The following is a 25,199-nucleotide window of genomic DNA, read 5'->3' on the forward strand; positions in this document are numbered from 1 at the left end:
AACATCCAGTAGACATACCGTGACAGTAAAAAAAAGCTGAACGGGCTCCATGCTTGCCGTGCTATGGCATCTGCCAGAGCAATCCAGGGAAAAAGGGTGCGAAATGATTGTCTGCCGTTGCTTTCCTGGAGGAAGGAATGAGTGACGACATTTCCCCAGAATCACCCGCGACACTGTTTTTGCACCATCATGCATTGGGGTCTCAACCCAGAATTCCAATGGGCAGAGGAGACTGCGGGAACTATGGGATAGCTACGGGATAGCTACCCACAGTCCAACACTCCAGAAATTGACGCTAGCCTCGGACCATGGACGCACACCACCGAATTAATGTGCTTAGTGTGGCCACGTGCACACGACTTAATACAATCTGTTTTACAAAACCAGTTTATGTAAAATCGGAATAATCCCATAGTATAGACATACCCATAGGCTTAGCAAAGGAACTTCTTAATCACAGAAACTTTACTCTTAAAGCAACAGAGGGCTTAGAGATCTTAGAAAATGAAACAGGAGTCCTGAGCAAAGGTGAAAGTAAGCCAGTCCAGTCTGGCGTACTGGAAAGAGCCGGTATATAGCCAACTGTACCAGCAGGGGGCTGCTTCCCCATGCTGGCAATTTAAAAGGGCCCTGGGCTCCTGGGCAGCAGCAGCTGGAGCTCCAGGCCCTTTAAATAGCCATCAGAGCCCCAGGGTCACAGCGGCAGCTGGGAGTACCAGGGCTCTGGCGGCAATTTAAAGGTCCTCCTACTGAAGTGGAGCCCCGGGCCCTTTTAATCGCCATCAGAGTCCTGGCTGCCACCACAGCTACTGCTACCAGCAGTGATATAAAGGACCCAAGGCTCCCAGCAGCCGCTACTTCAACCTGGGCTTTGGGCCCTTTAAATCTCGATTTAAAGGGCCTGGGGATTTAAAGTCCCCCCGTCTTCCAGTTGAGGCCCCACCTCTTCTGGTTGAGGTCCCAACCCCCTGCTCACGACCCTGGCCCAGCGTACCGGTAAATCCTTTAAGTTACTTTCACCCCTGGTCCTGAGACACACCCTCCCTTGGTCTGACCTCACCTCTTCTTGTGAATCAGAAGGTTGTCAGTGATTTAAGTTAGGGAGAGTGTCTCCTGCTGTCACCTGCCTGCCAGTCCTTTTTATGTGGTGATGGTTGCTCTCCCTCCATTGCACACAGCAGCTCCTGCTCTTATGTAGGCCTATGTCTCTCTGCCATGTACTCCACTAGGGACCACCAACTTCCCTCCAGTCATGCCCACCACTTTTGAGGAAAGTCAGTTGTTCCAGGGGGATAGGCTGGTAGGTGAGAAACACATATGAGGTTCTAGTCTTGATGGCTTCTCAGTGATAGTGTTTCAGTAAGATATCAAGCCTCTTCCCCAAGTAGAATGGCTACCTGGAATACATAAGAGGCCGCCTTCGGGTAAGTTTAGTTATATGTTCAGCACATAGTACGAAATGGAGTTCATAATTTGATACAGAGATATCTCATTCTGATATAGCACACTCAATAGTTTCACAAACTACATGGACAGAATACCTATGTAAAAGATTTGTAGCAATAAGTAGCCATTTATAGCTTGAAAGCTGCAGTAATAACTTTGAGGTGGCTGCATAGGCGCTCAGCATCCTAGCTTCAGGATGGGAAGGAAAATTTAATTTCCTTCCCCTACACATTCTGACATAGATCATCTGCGCAAATAATGTTTACTAGGAGTTTACTTGGGCAGACAATAAGAATTTGTCTCCAAAGGTCCACATCTCTCTCACTGTGCAATTGAGGAGAGACCATGGACATTTAGAAGAAAACCTTCAACTTGCCTAAAGATGGATCAGGCCCTAAATTTGGTATTTTTAAATGTTCTTATAATATTATAACAAATTATTGTCTTATATTTTATGTGCATAATATGATATTTTAGAAATCACTGCGGTTTTTGTTTTTATGACATATTTATTACTCTCCAATCTACTGTCACTAAAGAAGAGAAGGTAATTGACTTTGCATTTACTGTAGGATGTCTTTTCTTTATCCTGTCAGAAATTTTTCACTAAATTGATTCTGAGGCTAGTCCCCCTGGATGCTAGCACAGATGGCCTATTGCAACTGTCAGGCTACAATGAATGTTGGGCCAGTTCGGGGATGTATTTTCATCTCTATACATGAGAATTTATGACCATATAACTCCTATTAGTGCTAGTGGGAGTTAGATACTTAAAACCCTATTTCATGGAGATGAAAGTATATATCTAAATTGGAAGGTGAACTACTGTAGTGTGGGTTCCCATACCGTGAGCAGAAACAGAGTGGTTATTTGGTTTCTTAAGAAGCTGGTGTTAGGTACCAGCATTTTTTGCTCTTTAATTATTTTCAGATTTTAAAAAATATTTTAAGACAAGTACAAGTTCAAATATAAAAGTGAGCTGTTCAAAAAAGCCTTAATGGTTATTTAGTGTGGAAGACAGCAGGAAAAAATAGGAGATTCATTCTCCTCCTTAATAATAAATTATAGAGTATCTTTGTATCACTTGTCCAAGTTGAATCGATGCACACTAGCTAAAACCAAAGAATACCAAAAAGAAGGAAGTGAAATAGGAGATAAAATTAGTGGATGATTTTTGTGTTAGAGTACACAAAAGCTGTAGTGTGGAGGTTTCAGGTGTATATAATCTTGCTTTATGAGAGCATTATCTTTGGAGACAGGTTTAAATTTGACTACAGCTGTTCTCCAATACAATCACAAAAACTTATTGTTACCATGTAGGTTTCTGAGCAAACTTTCCCTCTGAAAGTGTTAAGGGCTTCATCTTTTTTCAAACAGTATCAGATCCTAAGAGCTTTGGAAGAGGAATTTATCCAGATACAATTATGAATGCAGGTTACAGAAGAGATTTAGTATTATTGAGCAATAAAATCCAGTATGTTAGACGTGAGAGGCATTCTTCTTTCATGCTCTCCCATTATACAATATGTTCAATATGCTGCCAGAATTCGAGAGAAAGTATGTTTCACAGTAGCATGGTGAAAGGATATCTATCTTTATATTTACTTGTACATATTTTACTATGTGCCTCCAGTATGACCATCCTTACAATATATAACCATCTTTCTTTTTGTTTTACAGCAAGCACTGTGATTATATCATGCATTGATGCTTGTTCATTAAATAACGTCACCTTTCCAGTCTGTGCTTTTAACAATTTTTCTGAAAGCCTCCGGCAACAAGGAAGTAAAAAACAGACTGTTTTTTTGAAGGTCTTTACAAATTACTCTGATTTTCAAAATACTCTAAGTATTTGCCAAGTCTCCAGGACTGAACTGCAGCCATGTATTTTAAACTCAACCTGTGAATCTGAGGATGATATGAATGTTGTTCACCAGGGATCAAGATCAGAAGGTAAACAAAGAGAACAAGGGAAAAGAAGTGCTTAGTTTAGAGGTAGTTAATTACACTTGCATATGATTTTTTTCATTTTTTTGCCAGTTAAACCATCATGAAAATGCGATAAGCTTTATACTGATTCCTTAATCATAAACTCCTGGAAAACTCTGTGAATATAGCTTCTTGGCCTTAGTAGCTTATTTTTGCTTTGCTACAAAGTGCATAATTAGTGCCAAATTCTTTTGCAGCTGGTAAATTAAGTCACTAACATTTACAAGGAAAACACATTTTGTATAGCAAAATCAATACAACTTAGATCCATTCTGAAGGGCTTATTACATATATTATTGTCCATTTTACTACTAGTCAGTAATGAGTCTTACTGTCTATTTATAGGAATGGGGTTTAGTAGTGAGTTATGGTACTTTTATTTTGTAAGTACAATGTGCTACATATCAGATCTTAATGTTTTTGATTTATTTGTAGTTCCAGAAGTGAGAGGATCATTAGATATGAAAGCAAAAAAAAATATTTCTTTCCATAAACATTTCAATTTCACTATGGGTTATGTGAATGAAGAAAGCGAGGAATACAACACTTATTATATAGTGGAAGTCCTCAGAAATTCTACAACCAGAAAAGGAAACACTACAGAAGAAAACATAAATCACTCATGTATAGCAGCAATGATGGAAGACCAAAATGGCTGTATAAATATTTCACTGCAACTACAGCCTTATGTGGAAAGTAAGTTATGAAAAGGGAATGAGAGGGCAAATCAAACATGGAACTAATATGAATCTTACACTAAGGAAGGAAAACTTCCAACAGGCAACCATATGCAACTGTTTGAAAGTATCCCCCGAAAATGGAATGCAATTTTGATCACCCTTTAATGAAAGGCCACCTGAGCTAGACAACAAATGGTCTTTAGATAGTACCTTAAGGTAGATTTGCTGTATATTTTGGAAACAACCCGAGAGCACTAACATCTGTGCCTCTGATTAACCTTTTTTCTGGCTTATAGTTCAGAGATTGATTGAATTTGTGTTTAACAAGAATTGATTTTTCTTATTTTTATTAGCTTATTTTGCCAAAGTTTTTGGCACAGTCCTGCTCTCTTTGAAGTAAATAGCAAAATTCCTCTTGACTTCAATGGGAAAAAGGTCAGGCTGCAATGTCAGTGTCATGATGCAATGTTTCGCTTATATTCTAAGTCCAATATGCTTCGGGGAGAAGTCTTGGTCCAGTTAGTGAAGAAGGTCTCCTTGTGAAGACAATATTTTTCCAGAGGATAGTCTGTCAGCTCCTTAAATTTCTTCTTGTGCTGCATGGGCTTTTTAAGAGTCTTTTCTGTCTGATTGTCTGTCATACTCAATGCCATAGAACATTTGCCATTGGGAAATTGGTGAACTCAAGTATTGTTTATTATTTATTTATGATTGAAAATTCTATATTTTTAAGTAGGTTGTGTCTTCACTAGGGAAAAATAGGTTAGTTCTTCACTCAAATTAGCCAATTCAAATTAACTATTTGAGGTAAAATCCTAGTGAAGATAAGGCAATTTGCAGTTTTCACACAATTAAGTAGGCTGAGTTGAAGTCTAGGCTGCCTCATAGTCTTTCACTCAATCTACTAACTTGCATTAAAGCTACAATCTGTTAGGTCCTAACTAGAACTTTACCTCAAGTTAATTAACTCGACTTGAGAACATTTTTTTCCCTTAGAAAGACAAGATCTAAAGTATGGGATGTGTCTAGAGCATCAGGGAAATAAAAATCAATAGATATAGGGTAGCCAGGTGGGGAAGAGCCATAAAAATCTGGCCTTTGGAAGGGGAAGGCATAGGTAACTGCATAAGGCTGTCTCTCAGGGGCAACTTATCCATGAGAATTGGGAACTATCAAATGGAACCATTTTGTTACTTACTGGGTTTCTCTGTGGTTTTTCAATTGTAACTGAGTAGGGGACCCAGAAGAAGTTAATACAGCTCTAAACTTGTGGGTTTCTGCAGCCGATATTTCCACAGAGAACAGCTTCCTTCCTGTGCTTGCCCTGGCCCCCAAGATGCTTTCTCTCAATAGAGCCCTAACAGATGGGATTTCCCAGGAGGTGGTCTTGGAAGTGGCATGCCTCTCCCGTTTTGCATAAGCAAGAAGATTTCCATAAGCACCATGTTCCTCCCTCTTCTGCATATGCAATTGGACTATCTGGTTGTGGACACAAGAACAGGTATATGTTGTATGCTGCGCATGTTCCTTCTATTTCTCATCAAAACATATGCCCCTTTTTTGTTTAAATCACACCCCCATGTAGATGATGACTTTTGCAGTGTCTTCTCATTGACAAGGTCACATATAATTTACACATGAGTTGTTAATTCACACATTTTACTTAATTATCTCAGACATGCACTGTGATACATCCAGATGAAGATGAAACTTAATTCCAGACAACCCTACTGCAACCATGAAACTTAATTCCAGACAATCCTTCTTCTGAACAGCAGGAGAGGGAAGAAAGAGGAAAAGGTGTTTTGTCTTTTCTTTTAAATTTGTAAGCCACTGAGATACCCTGGTGATGGGTATGGTATAGATATCTAGATAGAATGATGGATGACAGAAAAACAATTATGTATTGCTTTTTTTTTTATCTCTTCTCCATTTTATTTTATAACAGATCCAATGTGTATGCTGAAGATTATTTGGCTTGTTCTGATTCCATTTGTTTTTGTGCTTACCATCATTACTGTTACCTACAAAGTATTCCAAGAAAATAAAAAACACATCTGTAAGTAATGTAGGGTGAAGCTATATACATTTAAATTCCTATAATTTTTAAAAAGTACATTCAGCTTTGCAATAGGCTACACCCTTATTTATTAAAGCAGTTTAAAGAATTATGTTTTAGTTGTAATATGCAATACAATTAAAATAATTGCAGATGGGAGATTGGAAGGCTCAGCAGATAAATAATATAATCTTTCCCCACTGGATCACAAGTTCAAATCCAGCACAGGTTGGCAGTGACTGAAATATGTTAAGTATCAGAGGGGTAGCCGTGTTAGTCTGGATCTGTAAAAGCAGCAAAGAATCCTGTGGCACCTTATAGACTAACAGACGTTTTGGAGCATGAGCTTTTGTGGGTGAACACTCACTTCGTCTGACTCACAAAAGCTCATGCTCCAAAACGTCTGTTAGTCTATAAGGTTTCATCAAACAGATAGCTAAGGGTAATGTTTTTTTTACTGTAAAGGGTTAACAAAGGGAACCACACACCTGACCAGAGACCAATCAGGAACGCGATTTTTTAAAGCTCAGGGAGGGAATTTTTGGGTGTGTGTCTTTGTCTGTCTGTTTTGCTCTCGGCTTCTGAGAGTGAACTTTTCTCTCTTCAAGCTTCTGTAATCTTCTGTTTCCAAGTTGTAAGTACAAAGGTAGAAAGACAGTAAGCTTCTATTGGTTTTTTTGTATTTACATGTGTGTAGTTGCTGGAATGTTTTAAATTGTATATCTTTTTGAATAAGGCTGTTTATTCATTTTTCTTTTAAGAAATTGACCCTGTATATTGTCAACCTTGATACAGAGAACATTTTTATGTCTTTTTATATAAAGCTTTCTTTTTAAAACCTGTTTGAGTTTTTCTCTGATTAAGGCTAAGGAATGAAGGGAGGGGGAAATCTCTTTGTGTTAGATTGACTGGTTTGAATCTGCATAGCCTCTGGGTCAGGGGGAGAGACACTTAATCTCTCTGGGTGTGTGTTTCAAGGACTTGAAACGGTATCCCCTAGGGCCATCCAGGGAGGAGAAGCCGGGGAGGGGAAAAAGAGGAGACAAGGGGAGGGGGTTATTTCCCTTTGTTGTAGACTCAGGGCATCTGAGTCTTGGGGACCCCCAGGGAAGGTCTGGGGAGACCAGAGTGAGACAGGCACTGTAATTCCTGTCTGGTGGCAGCGCTATCAGATCTAAGTTGGTAATTAAGCTTAGAGGATTTAGGCGAGGCACCCACATTTTGGACGCTAAGGTTCAGAATTGGGATTTATGCTTATGATAAAGGTGCCACAGGATTCTTTGCTGCTGAAATATGTTAGCAACTGACTGATGCCTGGTGGCCTATGTGAAATGAGCTGATGGTTTTGGTCCAGTTCTCAGAGATAGGAAACCACAATTAACTTCTTTGTTCAGAGTCTCAACAGAAGAGCCAAAGACTGAATAGGCATAGAAACTGAAATATCCTCTTGCTCCTAAGGATGATCCCTGAAGGTTAGGATTGAGGCAAATTAGGTAGATGTGATGAAGCATTCATGGCAGCTGCCTGTTCTGAAGACAGATAATCCAAATTCAGCCCTGGTGCAGTGACACAGAGGTCAACTGCGTTGCATTTGCTTACAATGAAGCTGAATTTGGACCAGATGGCCCTTGTTTTCAGTGCTTTAATTCAGCACCATGTATGCATTTTGAGTATTTAAAAAAGCATTTACTGTGCTACAGTAATGACCAAAATAATTTTCTAAACAGTATCTTCAACACTAGAGGCTAAATTCTGGCTGCTCCCAGGTGAGATCAGTAGAGTAGAGGCTACATAGGGAACTACCTCCTTCCTAGTAACCCAGCACTCCACTGAGAACTAGACTTCTGGGCAACTGACATAATGCCTGCACCCAGCAACACTCTTCTGTACTGAAGGAGTGTGGCCAGCTCACCTTTGGTACAAGTAGGTTTCTGCTTTCTGAGTGACTACCAGAACTCTGAGACCAGTAGGTGTGAAGGGGAGAACATATTGCTCCTTTCACCAGCATGTAAGGAGTGTTAGTAAGCAAGCTTCCACCACACAGTGCTCACTAAGGCATCTGCCCAAAGCAGCCAGGATGCCACCGAGCATTAGCACTCAGGTGTTACAGCTTTGTACTCTCCCAGTGCTTCAGAACTGAGCACAACCAGAATTTTTCATTATTTATATGGCTAAAATGATATCACTTATGCGCCTTTAGCCATCCTAACTCTGTAAACTGTCAGCCATTTCTGTAATAAAGGTACACTGTTAGGATTCTGGCTTTAATCATAATTGAACAAGAGGAAGAAAACTAAATGCGTGGAAAATGTTTCTATTTAAAGGTGATCTGAAAGATTATTTAAATAAATAAGAACTAGAGTTGTCTGAGATCCTAAATCTGAAGCAAAATACATGGATGAATTTACAAATCAAAAAAAGAATATATTTTAAACTATATCATTAGAAAATTATTTTATCTTTTTACTTCCTGCCAGAACCTGTCAGAGGTTTTTTCCATTCTTTTCAAAAATACCAAAAAAAAAAAAAGAAAAAAAAAACCCCAACCCAAAAAGCACATAGCCCTGAACTCATGTCCTAGCAGGTAAACTAAAACTGTTATATCTTGTAGTTTAATATTAAAAATATGTTTAATAGTAATTTTAAGATTACCTATGCATTTTAAGAATTTAAGAGTAAGATTTTATAGCCTTTGGATCATAACCAGTGATTGTAATGCATTCATTTCTAACGTAATTAAACTATTTTTTGTATTTATTCTTACACAGCTCATTCCATCTTCAATTATGAGTTTCTCAGCATTTTCAAGGATATAATCAGTAAAGAAAAATATTTAAATTTTCAAGCTTCTAAGCTTCCAATTACTGATTTGATTCTAGAATTATAATTTCTATTAATAATTATTATAATTAGTTAAATGTAGAATGTTGTATTTCATAAAAGCCCACATTAAAACAATGTTAAGGTTGCAGTCAACCACGCAAAAGTTAGAAAATGTCAGAATTTAAGATTGCCTCTCCAATCTGAATTCCACCCCCTTGTGCATGTGCATTATGATACAGTCTTTAATTACATACTAGATTACTGGTGCCTCCCCTAGTATGGGAGGACATGTGACCTCCCCAGCTCATGTTACCTGGGGGGGTGGAGGGCTTTGTCTTCCTCCTGCGCCGGCTCCCCCCAGCATGGTCAGCTGCTCACAACCAGACCCCGGAGTCACCAGCTGCCTGGGAGAGTGCCTGGCTGCGGCAGCAGCAGGCTGCCTCCCACAGAGGCTTGGCTTCCTGGACAGTGGCTGAGTGAGTTGGAGCCCCCTCCCCACTGCCCCCAGCATGCTCAGGGTCGGCTCCTGTCCCCAGAAGCTGAGCCTGGGCAGGGAGGGTTGGCAGCGGCAGCCTGTTACCTCCCCAGGCTTGACTTCTGAGGACAGGAGTTGACTCTGAGCATGCCAGGGAGGGGAAGGGGTGGGCCCTCTGACTCACTTGGCCACTGTCCCCAGAAGCTGAGCCTGGGTGGGGGGCAGCTTGCTGCTGCTGCAGCCAGGTGCACTCCCAGTCAGCCACTGTGCTGCACCAGACAGCGTGCTTGGAAGAGGCTCTGGCCCTGACCCTTCCTCCCCCCACCTGGGGCGGCTGCTAAGGGCACTTGACCCTTCGTGTCCCTCCCAGGAGTCACCTCAAGGCCTCATTCAGTGCTCAGGATGGACAGTGCTCAGGGAATGAGGCAACTGTTCAATATTTTTATCCTCATAATTCAGTTAGTGGCTCTTGCCTTATTACTGCATACCATTCAAAGCATGCAATTAATACAGAAGTATTCATTTCCTTCTAGGCTTTTATAGGGTTCTCCTCACCATAATATTTAAGGGTCTCACAAACATTACAGAATTTATCTCCAAGGTGAGATATGAGAGCATTAGTATTCCCATTTTATGGATGGGGAAATTGAGATGAAGATTTGCCTGAGGCCACACATGAATCAGTGGCAAAGCCAGGATTAAAAACCAGGACTTCTGGCCCTTAAATTCCTGTCATTCCTCCAGACTGACCTACCTCTGTGCATCCATAGCTCCCATTGACTTTAGTTGATGTTATGAGTGCTCAGCACTTCTGCATATCAAATCTTGCATGTCTTTAATTGGAGTTTCAGAAAATGAGGAACACACATTAGAAGCTATCTGCCAAAATTTTGGCTTTAGTATTTTTCTTGGTATCATATAGGAATACTGCAGCAAAGGCAGTGACAGAACTGAATTTTCCTGCAGAGCATCCCCTTATCTTGACCTGAAGACAATCCTTTCTGTATTCTCTTTGACTTCCTTTCTGCATGCCTTCAAATGAGGCAGGGCTCATACAAACAGCTTAATCCACTATATAATCCTGATTCTCCCATTTTTCAATTTTGGAGTGGTTGAATTTGTAACCTAGACAAGGTTAATTTAATTGTGGATATAATTCCCTAGGGTTTTTTAAAAGGTAAAACCAAATTCTATTAGAGAATAGTAACAACCATCCATAACATTTCATTGGTAGGGTTGAACTCTGAATCATCAGCCTTGCAATATAGTTTTACTATAGAACTAACCACATCAGCCTATAGCAAGAGCAGGCTTTTGTCCTGATGGGGCGTAGGGGAGAATGATTGCTAAGATCAGATGTTGGATCGAAAAGGTGGTCAAGGGTAGCTCTGCCCAGTTCTCTCTCTCCCCATTTCCCCTGGGAGGGGTGTGTGTGGTTTCTTCTCTATGTGGTGCTGTCATAGAAGAGGACAGGTTGCTGTGGCCAGGAGGAGGTAAAGTTAGGGGGAAGCTCAGCCTGGCTCCTTCTCTTTCTGCTCCCAGACAGACCGTCTGCCCCCAGAACTCCCAGTGCAACATATCATGCTTTTGCTTTAGCAACTGTTTGGGCCTGCCCTTAGATTAGACTATTCATGTTCAGTTAATATTCTGGCAGGCTTCCAAAGTTATCCTGAGGTATATAAGTGTCTGAAAGGAAAAAATAATTTTCAAAAGCCAAACTTGAATGGAATTTCACTGGACAATGAAAAATCTGGCACCATGGTTTTCTTAATTTCCCAGTCTTGCTGTAAACAATAGAGGCATTAAAGCAACTTAAAAAAGGTCATAAGGCTCTTTTATAATGGAAAGTGTTAGGTAACCTAAATATAGGAATTGCTATGAGCTCCCTGGTAACGAGTAATATATATGTAATGATACAGCTGAAGATAAACTATTTTTGTTTTAATCAGATAGCAAATGTAGAGCAACGCCAGCTTCTGTTATCCAACAAAAAGACAGCAAAAGCTCAAAAGAATCTATACCTACTAATATTATCATTAGCTCCTTTCAGGTGAGTAATATATAAGCAAAATAAAAACCTAACTAATTCTGAAACAAAGAGAGACCTTCTAAGACATCCTGTCTTAATCTCTATATTTTGTAGAATTCTCACTACATCTTTCACAATGTCTCTTCTGTCCTGCTCTTGGACCTGAGCAACAATGGTACCGTGATCACTTCTCTTGTTAATCTTCTCCATTACTCAGCTATGCTCATTGAAGTCAATGGGATTTTTGCCATTGGCTTCAAAGAAAGCAGGTGGAACATAGCCATAGTTAAGCATGTTTTCCTAAAATCTAGTCTAAACACTTCTTTCCTTTGTTTCAAACCATTTGTCCTTGTTCTACTATCTCCTGAGACTATGAATAACTCCCTTTATGTATTTTGATTAACTTGTACAATTTAACAGACCGTAATAATATCTCTCCTGAATCACCTCTTTCTTAGATGATAAATATTAGCTATCGCAGGTTCCTCATATATTCTAATGCTAGTATGTTGCCCCGTCATTTATTTTTTTCTAGATTTTGGATCTCCTTCTGAAATGGGGGGTAATTGAAACACACATTTGTTTTACATGTTATCATTCTATGTATAAATCTAAAAAGACCATAACTTTGTTTAACAACTGCATTGCACTGAATGCTCTTATTTAGGTCCAGATCCTCAGATTTCAACGAGAGTTAGGTGCCTAAATTCCTTTGAGGATCTGGGCCTTAGTACCTTACTTCTGCCTATAAGTCTTTCATGGATTTGCTGCTTTCTAGTTAGCAGCCTCCAATTTGTATTTTTGCTGTTTATTTCCTATACCTGTCTCATTGTTCAGTGTTTGTACAGCACCTAACATAATAGGATCCTGGTCTACCACAGGCTTTCCTAGATGCTATGATAAATAATTATAATACCTAGCAGTATTGCCTTACATTTGTTAGCACTGAATTGCAAGCCTATTTGGTAAGAAGCAGGAGATGACTTAAGGTTGGGGAACTGTTCCCTCCCATGCAGGGAGTTGGTTTTGGGGAAGGGAATAACACAGCCCTAACTCACCCAATGTACAGGGGCTGGTTCAGGAACAGGAATCTGGGAATTTGTTCTTGCATGAAAGCAGATTGAGATGAGAAGACATAATCAACTTGGGTGAATGCCCTCACATGCAGGGGCCTGCAAAGAGGCAAAAGGGGAGGGGAACAGGGCACTATAATCACTTTATTACCAGTACTGCTGTTACAGCAGTTTAAGGAACTTGTGTATTAGGACTGTGAAGTTAGCACTGAAAGCTAGAGTCACAATGAAATCTAGCAGAAAGAAATCAATGTGAGTGGGCAGGCCAGGTACATAACCTTGCTACAAGAAATTAAAAAGCAGTTGTATGGCAGGGATAGCGTGGATAGTCTATAAAGAGAGGAAGTCATCTGTATAAAAACAGAACTTGTGTCATCCCTTGACTGACTAGCACTCTGTTCTCAGCTCAGAACAAATGAAATGGGCTAGCAAACAAATGAATCCCCATGTCATGTGGAAATAACTCTGGATCAAATCCTGCAGCCTTCTGAAGCACCATAGAAGGCCTTACACACTCGTGTGGCTTACTATGAGGCATATCCTAGGCATGGAAAGGGCACACAGGGTGACTCTACTCTTCTTTTGTGCCATTGCACTGGAGTTCGGGGCATACCTGTAAAATGTCCCTCAATTTATGTGAAGGCATACAGTTTAGTTCCAAAATTACCTCCTTCCCACATGAAGATGGCATTCACTCACTTTTATTGTTGAAACTTATTTATATTGGAAAAAAAGAACTGTGAAACTGAGGTTATGGAAAGACTTATGTGCACTAAGGGAATGCTGCCACAGCTTTTAAATTTCCTGCATCAATAATTTTGTTGTGTTCCTCGTTTTTGGTCCCTTGTCACATATTGTCACGTATATCCCACATCAGGGCCTTGGCAGATAAGGTATTGTGGCCTGAGGCTCTATGACTATGCCCACATTTGACTAAAGCCCACATTAAAGGATAGATTCAAAACTATAGTAGCACCTTGAAATGGCTGTGCTGGTTTTCTGGATTCCATTCCTTCCATCTGCACAGAACCCACTGATATGGCTTCAGACAGGAATTAGTATTTGACCTTCTGAATGTACATTATTAGCAGCTCAGGGAGACTGGTGCATGGCTCAACTGACTGCAGGGTTGAGTGATAACCAACATGCTAAACTGAGGAAGTTATTCAACTTGGTCAAAATATCTTTGTTGCAAGAAGGGAAAGAATAGTCCTGGGCTCAGAGTATTATTGATATGACTAGATGAACCATCCTGTTTAATAAATTCCATGTAATTTGATTTCCTTATCTTTTTATAGATTAACACAAACCAGGAGTCCTCTGAAATAACTGTAAATGGCAAAAAATAAAATAAAATAAAATCCAAAGTCAGTAAATGGGAAAATAGTTTTAAAAAACTGTCTAGACTTGGGCACCTCACTGTTCATTCAGCATATTAGCAATAGCCTTGTCTTGCCAATTTCTTCAGCAGTTACAAGAGTCTCAATAATTTCTCTCTACAATCCAGTAATTTGTGGCATTTCAATTTTACCTAGAAAAGAGAGATAGCGTCCTGTCTGCCTGAGCACGCTTGGGAATACAATTTATATTCCCAACATTTAGAGAGCTGGCTAACTTCTGAAGATGTATTTATGAGCTTATTATTTTCATCCCTCAGGAAAGGAATCTGTCTCTGAAATCTTTTGTCTTCAGTAGCTCTCACTAATAACATTCTTGTTTTATCACTATGTTCACAATAGCATTGTTTAGCATTGTATGTCTAAAGGTTTTTTGACCATTGAGTGTCTTATGAAATCCCAGTGTAGATTTATGATATTGAAGAAAGAGCACAATATTAGTCTTAATGTTATGCTCCTTCCACTCCAGGCTACCCATTTGACTGAAAAGTTTCTTGCTTATGAACTGCTTTTACTAATTCCATGGGGCTGATTATGGAGCCATTTGCTGGTTTCAAACCACCATAACTCCATTGACTTGAGCGAAGTTACTCCTGGTTTACATTCATATAGCAAGCAGAATCAAGACTACGTGGAAAGAAATGCTGTTTCTCCTAAGCACTAGTTTTAAGATCTGCCATTGCCAAGATGGATTATAAATATCTACTACCTGTGTTGTCTCAGAGAGGCATACTCTGACTCTTTACATATTAGAATACATTCTCCAATTAACCTGTCTTGCTCATGACAATGCAAAGTTAACTTTAATGAACTTAGGACGTTTTGGTGGGTTTTTTTAAAATGAAGTTATGATACTCCTGCTTTTCAACATTATTACATTAGCATTCACATCATAAGAGCTGAAGACAGACTATGAATAAATCCCAGTAATGTCACTGAATATAACAAAGATCATTATGTAGAAACAAATATGTAACTGAGAATTCAATAGCTTGTGAATTGCAAGGTATATTTTTCCAATATGTTATTTTGTTAGGTTCATTTTACCATCACATCTATATCACTCAGCTGAAGTTTTAGGGCCATTTATGTAATTATTTTATGAAAATGAATGTAGCCCAGGAATAGGAAAGTACGCACAGTAACCAGGTAAATCAATGAAATCCTGGCCCTTAAAAGATATAAAAGATTGAATGCTACATTGAAACAATAGATATACTATTAATTCAAAATCCCAAATTCTGCAAACCCAAGGCCAACAGAAGTTTCCCTGTGATTTTGTTTTTTAAATTTCAGTGGTAGCAGTTATTTTAAACAAACAAACATTAACCTGATGTGTTTGCAAGCCAAACAGTACCACATTAAGAAACTGAAACTGATTATATAAGATAAAAGTAAAAGTGATTTAATTGACTTTCTTTGTTCAGGAAGGAGGACTCTGCATAAGTAAGCAAGCAATATAAATGATGGAAAGGAAATTGGAATATTTAAAACTCTTTCCATTTTAATTTTAACAACCTATGACATTAGTAATGGTAAATGAAATGGTTTGTGTATATTGGGGGTTTATATTGACAATGACCTCTAATAATGAAGAGCTGGACTGTAACTTTACCATTTAGCCTGAGTAAGGGGCAGGATGTCACTGCCCTGCACAGTCTGGTCAGGAACCAAGGCTCTGAGAATCAAAACCTGGTGCTTCCCCTTCTGTGCTGGTTTTGGGGCACTGGCCAATGTGTTCAGGAGCAAATCCTGCCCACTCCCCACTGTGTTAGTCCATCCCTGCCCTTCTGTGTGGGAGCAGAAGTAGCAGCCTGGCTGTGGTTGGGCTCTTACAACATGTAGACTTCAAAAATGTGGGTAGCCCATGAAAGAGAGTATAGGGGCTCAGTGGCTACAGTGTGTGTAAATAAGTGAACAGGACACATTACCTCAAATCATTCAAATGTCTGCATTGTTTCCCTTATTGTCCTATTAAAAGGATAGCCCTTGTCTCTGACATTAGAGAAAATAGTTCAAATCCTACCTCAGCTATACCTGTGTAACCTCATTTAAGTCAATGTGGTATAAATAAGAGCAGAATTTGGCTCAATGTATAGAACAGTGTTAGCATTCCAGGGAACTCTAAGCCCAGGCCCACCTCTCCTACCTGTTCCGCAGTATTCCTTCTTGTTGAAGGCAGGTAGGATGCATCTTCAGCAATGTTAAATAGATGTGAAGACTAGTTAAGAAGGAATTTTCTTTTTTAATCTTGGCCAAGTAGAACATCACATATTTGATTCTGTTCCTCCTCAGTTAATATTTGACATAGGTGAGTGGTTGTCTCTTCCTCTACAGCTTAGGTGGGTAATGCAGAGAAAAAAGCAAATCTTGTCACAATATTTACAACAGACCTCCCAGCTTTAAAGACATGAAATTTAGACAGAAAAGTATGAAATCTAATGACTAATTTGGGTTTATTCCTGTGTTTTACAAGGGAGGATAAAAAAAATATGGGTCCAAGGCAGTTTCAGAGCAACTATTTTATAGTCTGTATGTGATTTCAATTGCCCAGGTCCAGTTATAGCCACAGACAACAGGACCAGAACACTGGTCCAATATATGTCTGGGTCATTTCTCCATTTGATATGAAGGCATAACAGTGGGACTCTGAAGGGAGAATGGCTACATTCACAAGTCTATTTTAGCCTTGTTTTTCAAATTTAATTACTTAAATGTTGAGAGCTGAATTGTACTTTAGAATTATATTTACAAAAATTTGAGGCATAAATTAGAGGGCATGTTTGGACAGGATATAGCTTAATTCCCCCTCCTCCTTGGAACATATAGAAGTTCCTTTGCAAGTTTGTAGGAGTTGTGGCTGTGCATGGAGCAGGTAGATCTGGAGTTAAGATACTATCTACAACATCATCCCATTTCAGATCTCCCTTCACTGCCACCACCACTTGCAGATGTATGTCAGTAACTGTGTGATTCCTGGGAGTACTCCTTGCTCCCCCTGTAGCCATAATAGCCTTTGAACAGCATGCCCCTTACCTCTGTGGGGTGGTTGTTCAGCCCCTCCATATGGATTATGCTCTGGAAAGTTCACAGATTGAAAGCTACAGAGTTTTCTGCTTCCTGCTAGCTAATCTACAGCTTTATATGTAGGAGGGCTTGATTTAGTCCTGAATTTGCTCTTACTAAACATGCTTCTGTATTTTCACTGGGTAAAATTTTCAAAAGTTTCTAAGTGACTTAAGCACCTAAATTCAGCTGACTTTCAATGGGACTTAGACTCATAATAGTGGGATTTTTAAAAATGTGCTTGAACAGATTAGGCGCCTAACTTTCATAGAAATCAAATGGGAGTTAGGTGCCTGAAGTGTAACATTCCTCAGATGTTTTTGCTATTTATTAATGTGGACTAAAACTATTTTCTCTTTTAACAGAACCCAACCAACGAAGACCCACAGCTATCACACAAACAGCAGAGATATTGCCTGCAATTCCTGAACATGAGCATTCTCAGCAGGCGTAGGAAGTAAACAAATATCTTAAACCTCTCAGATGATTCTGTTTTCCCATCTATTGTTAAAATCAACAGATTGACCACATGCAATATGTACTCTAAATAAATTACATTGTACTTCTGGCCAAGATGCAGGAGGTGGTGAACCTGAAAATATGTTTCACAAGAGCTAGATGGCAGGAAAACAAAATCAATTTTTCTTTTAGCACCAAGACTGATCAATAAACTAATCTTTTAGTCTGTTAAACCTTGTGTGCCCTTGAAGACTTTAGCAGAAACGTTTGCACTATTTTTATGGTGTGGAGTAGTGTGTCCTGGATTTCAGAATCAAGGTGACAGTTGTTTCTGACAAGGAGTGAGGCTATGGGAACCAGAGAAAGCAGCAGGGGAAACAATTTGCTAATGAGTCCTGAAAAGAACCATGTGTTTGAAATAATAAATAATTTGCTGACCAAATTCAAATAGCAAAGAAGTCCACCACCATCATTATTACAGCAGTCAGCAGAAATGACTGAAGATGTGGGTTTCAGTCAGAGGTGGGCCCAACTGTGGAGTTCAGATTCACTTTCAAACTTCTTCAAAGTTCAGTAGCATCTGGGTATAGGGTGCCAGTTCTGATCTCAGTAGTAATGGAGACAGAAACAAGTCTGAAAAGATATACTTACTGAGAGGTGTTTTAATGTCTGAAAATGAAATAGATCATATTTGAATAAGTAAAATTAAAATACTAATACAAAGCTGCATAGATGAAAGGGGCCTACAGATACTTTCATAGAATTGTCATTGCATGTGAAAAATTACTTAGGTTAAAAGCTTAAGAAGATCCTTCATTATTTATATTCATTAAGTCTGCAGTCTTACAGAAAGGATATACTTTTGGTTTAATCATAAATTTTCCTACAAAAATTATTTGCTAAAATACAGTTTGACTTTAATACTCCTAACACACCTGAACTATCGGTGTCAATGTAGTTTTGCTGACTTCTGCTTGCCTCTTTGGTTTTGGATATATATACATTTTTACTAATATGTGTGAACAAAGGGATTCTTACTAAGAACAAAGACACACTGTAAATGTTGCTTTTGCTTAAACCAGATGGGTTTGTTAATATAATGGAAACAGATAAGCACTGGGCATTGTGGGAATATGAGCGCACACGTGAAAACTGCCTCAACTCCTTATCTCAAGGCAAGGTCAAGCAACCAGTCAGGAGATCCAAAAGAGGATTAGGGGGAGGTAAAGCACTGAAAGACCAGAGAAATGCCTGCCCCTGACGGGAATACAACCTCACTTCTCACCCCTCGCATGGGGTTTAAAAGGAGTGGGAATGAAGACCCCAACCCAGCAATCCCCGAAATGAAACATGACGATAAGTTGTTAGCGGTGTGACTAGGGGCGTGCACTGCAGGTATATTTGGGCCTGCTGAGGAGGTGGGAATGGGGACACAGGCAAGGCTTTGCGGTGATAGAGCTGGGAAGAGGGACACTGGGAAATAGACTTTTCTGACGTGTAGAGCTATGGATATGTTTGCTTGGAACTAATCCCAATAAACAGCGCATTGTCTGCACTTTGGACTTCTGCTCTTCTGCTTTCTATCTGCATGATAAGAACCAGGGGAGGGGGTGAAGGGAAAACCCTCTAACAAGGAGGACCCATAGAGAAATCAGTTTGTGAACTGAAAACACTGAATTAGTTGCAGAAGTAAATTTTTTAAAAGCTATGGTAGGAGACAGATGAGCTAATGACATAGCAAACTCATAGAGCTTTGATTCTGAGTGAGACTAGCTGGGTGATAGGCAGGATAATATAATACTTAAGAATATTGACCACTTATATAATGCTTTTCATTTATCATGGGATTTATGAAGGTGAAAAAGTATCACTCTCACCATTGTAAAGATGGGGAGACTGAAGTAGAGAAAGGTGAAGTAACTTGCCCAAAAATACACAGAAAGTTAGTAGCAGAAATGAGAATAGACCTCAGGTCTTCCGAGGCCTAGTCTGTTGCCCAGTCCTGTGATACCAGCATAGACCAAAGTGGATTTGCCTCCTCTTCTGTGAAAATTCTCCCCTCCTCAGAACCCCATCCACTTCTCCTCTGTACAGCATTTCCCTTCCTGTGGGAACGCCTCCCAACCATACATGTCCTCAGTGGTAGTCATCTCATTTTCAGATCCCCACCAACACATCTGTCCATTTCAGATAGACACTTCTCTCTTCTCTGCAGTGCAGGCATATACCTAGGTCTAGTGTTCAGTTGTGGCTAAGAACTGTCCCTCTGGATTTTCTAAGGTTGCAGTAGTATCTGTTACTCAGATTCATATCACTGATCCAGAGACCACACTTTAGATCTTCTCTAATGTCAGTTTTAAATATGACTTCAGTATCATTGCTAATTAGACTCACATCATGCTCCCTTCATTCATAGAATAAAATGTGCAAGGAAAGAATGATGAGCTGCTATTCGTATGCTCTAACTTCTTTCATTCCCCTATGTGAGGATAAAGAAGAAAATGGCTTGTCTTTTTGCACTTGCAAAATGTGGCAGTCCAGGCTAGGCAGTTTGCATTTTGGGCCTTGTTTCTGAATGTAGGGTGTTTTACAGTGTTGTGATTTACTCTCTCGGGGAGCAAATTGAAAATTTGTGCAGTGGGGCTTCCTGCCAGTCCAGTTTTCACTGCCACACTCCTCTCTCTATGAAAGGCAGCTATCCTGGTCTTATTTCCAGGTAGCACAGGCCTCAGTACATGTATATGGTGTAACTCAGGGTAAAATTTATTCACAGCAAGTGCCAAATAGTGTTGAGAGGGGAAGTGTGCCTATTCAACATCCCCCATAACAACAGCAGCCACCCCGTGAAGATGTACCTATCTGTGGTACCAACAGTAAGCTGGAGGAAAGAGAGACAAATGAGTGTCTGGTTCTTGTCATGAACCCCCAGTCTTGTTGCTGAACTCAGATCCTGCTAATGCCCTGATGTGAAGTATTTGTCTTGCTAATAGTTAGGGACAGCTCAGCAGCCAATGACACAAACTTATCACACACACAGTGGCAATGCCTGCTGAAATGATTTTTTTTCCTTTCTAGGGAGGAGAGACCTACTGGGTAGATGCTGTAGATTAACTGCTAAGTCTATGCCCCTTCTTTTTTTGTATATATGCACTGTTCCTGGCTTCTCATTTGTTACTGCCGTTGGTAAGCTCCCTGCTTTATTTTTTCTTTGTTAAATAAATTCAGAGTGGAGTATGTCTCTGATTTTATCCCAAACAATATCTGACTGTCACTTGCTAAGGTGGGAAACACACATTTGGCAAATTATGCTCTTTTAATTTTTTCCTAGATCACAGTACTTGTACATCTGAGTCTGTAGGTGAGGTTTGAACTAAATTTTTATTTAGTTAAGAAACACCCCTAAGGCTCACCTGAAGCTGGCTTTTATTACTGTCCAAAACACTTAGCAGAAGGGTTTGATCGAAAGCCCATTGAAAACTATGGGAGTCTTTCCATTGTCTTCAGCAGGCTTCGTATCAGGCCCATTATGCCGTGTTTCTCTCTCCTGGCATGCTGAATACAACCAGGATATCTGAGTGAAGTTAACTCAACTGGTAACAAATGGTTTAATAAAGGTTCATCAGCTTCCAGCACTGCAGCTTTTTTGTTTGTCTGTGTCCTAAGTTCATCCAGTCTTTGTGTGGTATTTCAGGACACTCCTCACCATATTATCTGACTGTTGGGGGTGGAGGTCACCCCTACCTTTCATGTAATATTGCTACCATCCATTAAACTCCCTACCAGCACCCAGCTAGGAAAAATACAGGCCAAGCATCCCACATGTTGAGACAATTCTCTTCAGAATTGTAAAAGGGCATGCCTGCCTTGTAGCACCCCCTTCTGCATATGACAGTGCAGATCTTCCTCAGTTTTCCATTCTCTCTCAGGCCCCCTTAAGACTACCACACCACCTAAGGGTGTAAGACAAGATTTCCCTTGGTAGGGTTTTACTATATTAGCCTTAATAAACTTGATATAAAGTCTTCCACCCTACATCAAAATAAAAATCTCCCTGGCCTGAAGGTTCTGCCCTTGGGTTCAGAGGTTGTGCATCCCTCCTTACTTCAGGCCTGTGGTTCTGGACCTCCAGTTGCTTCCTGCAGTAACCCTTCAGCCACCTCTATGTGGCACTTTCTCTTACCTCACTGGGCTGAGAGAGGTCCATAGCTAGCAGTCCTGCTGCTGCTTCCTAGTCCCTTCTGGCTCTTTCTAGAGATCAGCTGCCCTCTATCAGAACCCATAAAGACTGTTAATGAGGCACAGGTGGACTGAACCCGTGACAGTATTGTTTTTCCCTAATTTAAAAGGTGGGGAAACTGAAACAAAGAGAGACTATACAGAACTTTAAAGCCCGCAAGTACCAAGTAGTATTGTTGTTAGTGACTATGAGATGACTTGTATTTTGGTTTGCCACTTCTATTTTGGTCAGCAGCAAATAATCCCCCCCCCCCCATTACAATGAAAAGAAAAGCAGGAAGCTGAGAAGAGTGCAGGAATCTTGGGAACCTCAAATTCCAGAACACACCAGAATAGTGGTTCTCAAACTTTTGTATTGGTGACCCCTTTCACACAGCAAGCCTGAGTGAAACCCACCTCCCCTTAAAGTTAAAAACACATATTTTATATTTAACACTATTATAAATGCTGGAGGTGAAATGGGCTTTGGGGTGGAGGCTGACAGCTCACAACCCTGTCATAAACAGATAGCTAAAGATTAATGCTTCTTTTACCTGTAAAGGGTTAACAAAGGGAACCAAACACCTGACAAGAGGACCAATCAGGAAACAAGATTTTTCAAATCTCAAAGGGGGGGAAGTTTTGGCTGTGTGTCCTTTGTCTCTGTCTCTGTTGCTCTCTCGGCTCTGAGAGTAAGCTCTCTATCTCCAGGCTTTAAAATCTTCTGTTTCCCAATTGTAAGTACAGGTATAAGACAATATAGGTTTTTATATTGTTTTTGTATTTACATGTGTGCAGTTTGCTGGAATGTTTTAATTGTATTTCTTTTGAATAAGACTGTTTATCCTTTTGTTTCTTTTAAGCCAATGACCCTGTATATTGTCACCTTAATACAGAGACCATTTTTATGTCTTTTACTTTCTTTTATATAAAGCTTCTTTTAAAACTTGTCAGATTTTCTTTTCTAATTGAGGTCAAGGGATAGGAATTCTGTGCCAGGATTATGGTCTCTGTCAGGAAGACTGGAAGGGGGAAAAAGAAGGAGGGGGAACGTGAATGGTCCTCTGCTGTGTTTGTGTTTCAAGGAATTGAAGCAGGGTAATCTCCTAGAGTACCCAGGGCGGGAAGATCTGGGAGGAGGTAAAGAGGGGGAAGGGAAGTGGGTTATTTCCCTTTGTTGTGAGACTCAGGGCATCTGAGTCTTGGGGTCCCCAGGGAAGGTTTTGGGGAGACCAGAGTGAGTCAGACACTGGAATTTCTGGCTGGTGGCAGCGCTATCAGATCCAAGCTGGTAATGAAGCTTGGAGGGTTCATGCAGACACCCACATTTTGGACGCTAAGGTTCAGAATTGGGACTTATGCTTATGACAAACCCCTCATCTAATAACCTTGTGACGCCCTGAGGGGTCGTGACCCCCATTTTGAGAGTCCTGTACCCGAAGGATAACACAAAATCAATTTACCAAAGTCAGACTGTCAGCTTCAATTCTTGACAAATAATACAGTACTTAGGACCATGAGAGGACTAATGTATAGGAAGGGGCATGTGATCAAGGTATGTTTCCTTTTCTGGCCATTCAAAAGAGAATAAGAGACAAAGAATTGCTGAAATAATAGATAAAAGAGGGCAACTGACTATGAGTCAGACCATCCTGTTCTGTGAAAAACCCATTCACTGGACAGTCTCCTGTAAAGTCTAAGAGATTTGAGGAGATGGCTTTGTTTTTCATGGCTCAACCTGGAAGTTGTATGGAGCCTGATTTCCCATATAGTAACACAGAAGATTTCAACTGAGCAGACACCTTGAGTCCTGGGGGAAGCATATGCCCAGGGAATGACTTCTCCTGAACTCTATCCCTTTCCTACCTCTAAAATGTCCTCTCTTAACCCACAGAGCCTGGACTATGTGGAATCACCACAAACTGACTGCAGGTTGCCAGTCTCCCTAATCTCTGTGGTGACCTATGCAGTATAAGAACACAGATAGATATAGCATATGGTGGAACTGTTACAGCACCTCCATCTCAGAGTGTGTTGGGCCTCTGTCCCTGGCCCATGTAAGGGGAAGCAGCAGCATGTTCTCAGAAAGATCATGAAAAAGGCATATCAGAAAAAAAAAATTTAAAAAGAAAATATCATTTGGGAAATTAGAACCAGACATGAAACCAAGGGTCAGCACCACCCTGCTGCGCAATGGACATGTGACAAAATTACGCGTGTGTGGGGGTGTGTGAATGGGGTGGGGGTTATGTCATTCAGTCATTCAATTTTTTGAAAAATTACCACAAACCTCAACATTTTTACCATGGACGCTTGTGTCTGTGTATGGACACATTGCTGACCCCTGCAGGAAACTGACAATTCATGAATGAAATCCTACACTTTCACCTCTGAAAAGAGCAATATCCTAAAGTCAGCTGGATACAGGGATGCCTTTTATAAAAATATGTGCACACTCATTTTCCTAGTTGTTGCTAGATTAAATTCACGCCATATAAATCAATATTACTGAACATGTTTTATTTACTGCTTCTGTCTCTTTGGCAACAAAAGCTCCAAGGGCAGGAGGGGATAACCCCAGTGTCCTGTCCCATATTTGTTCTTTTAATAAAGTAGACTAATGTCCAAGTCTCTATGAGGGCTACTGTGGGACATACATTAAAGTTTATTCTTTTTTCCTACATAATTCTGGCACCATCAGTACTTTACATTGCACAGTGCTTTGAGGTCCCTTGGATATGGACAAAGCTTCATTGTAATTTATTATTTCTATTGTGCCATGGTGCTTCACTGTCAAATAAGACAGGTCACTCTTCCAAGGGGTTACAATCTAAGGATCTGATACTGTTCAGTTTGCAGGACGGAGATCTAAGATAGTTACTGCACAATTAAGGGTGACAAACAAAAGGAGGATGTGGTTATAAGAAAGATTAAACTTCCTATAGCAAAGATAATCAGAAACGAGAACCTGATTCTTTCCCGTATGTAAAATATAATGGTAGCTTGAGGGAGCAGAGCCTTGCAAGTGCGATAGGGCATAGGTCATTTCTGGACAATTAACTGAAAGGAGCTACAGAAAATCCCAAGCCTCATTCTATTAAACTGTGATCATCATCTTTTTTTAAAGGGACCCTAGCAATCTAGCTGTGTTGGGCCTGATCTAAAGCCTGCTGAAATCAACAGAAGTCTTTCAATTGTCGTCAGTGGACTTTGGATCAGGCCCTTCCTGCATTACTGGAAAGCATTCAGATATCATGATTATAGGCTCAGTATAATAACATTAATAGAATAGGCAACTAACAATAAAGTGAATTAGAATAATTTCAAGAAGACTCCTGCCTCAGTTTCCCTGTCAGTTTTTTGTGGTTGTGGTTTTAAAATCACATCTTCCTTACCTCTGAGTAAAGACTCACTCAAACAGTAGGAAAAACTGACTAATTAATTGTGAAGCTGACAAATCACCAATGTAAAAACTAAATATGCTGGTG

General features: G+C 40.1%; 1 protein-coding gene across 1 annotated transcript in view; it reads left to right on the forward strand.

Annotated features, from left to right (window-relative positions):
- The window catches only part of TMEM156 (transmembrane protein 156), a 39,213-nt gene that overhangs the window by 6,579 nt on the left and 7,435 nt on the right, over positions 1 to 25,199 (forward strand). The window contains exons 2-6 of the mRNA XM_075066788.1: positions 3,127 to 3,399; positions 3,871 to 4,131; positions 6,064 to 6,174; positions 11,422 to 11,522; positions 17,403 to 17,494. Of these exons, the coding sequence (XP_074922889.1) occupies positions 3,127 to 3,399; positions 3,871 to 4,131; positions 6,064 to 6,174; positions 11,422 to 11,522; positions 17,403 to 17,494 (838 nt within the window). The remainder of the gene's footprint in view (positions 1 to 3,126; positions 3,400 to 3,870; positions 4,132 to 6,063; positions 6,175 to 11,421; positions 11,523 to 17,402; positions 17,495 to 25,199) is intronic.

This window comes from Chelonoidis abingdonii, chromosome 5 (genome assembly GCF_003597395.2).
Source record: "Chelonoidis abingdonii isolate Lonesome George chromosome 5, CheloAbing_2.0, whole genome shotgun sequence".
NCBI lineage: Eukaryota > Metazoa > Chordata > Testudines > Testudinidae > Chelonoidis > Chelonoidis abingdonii.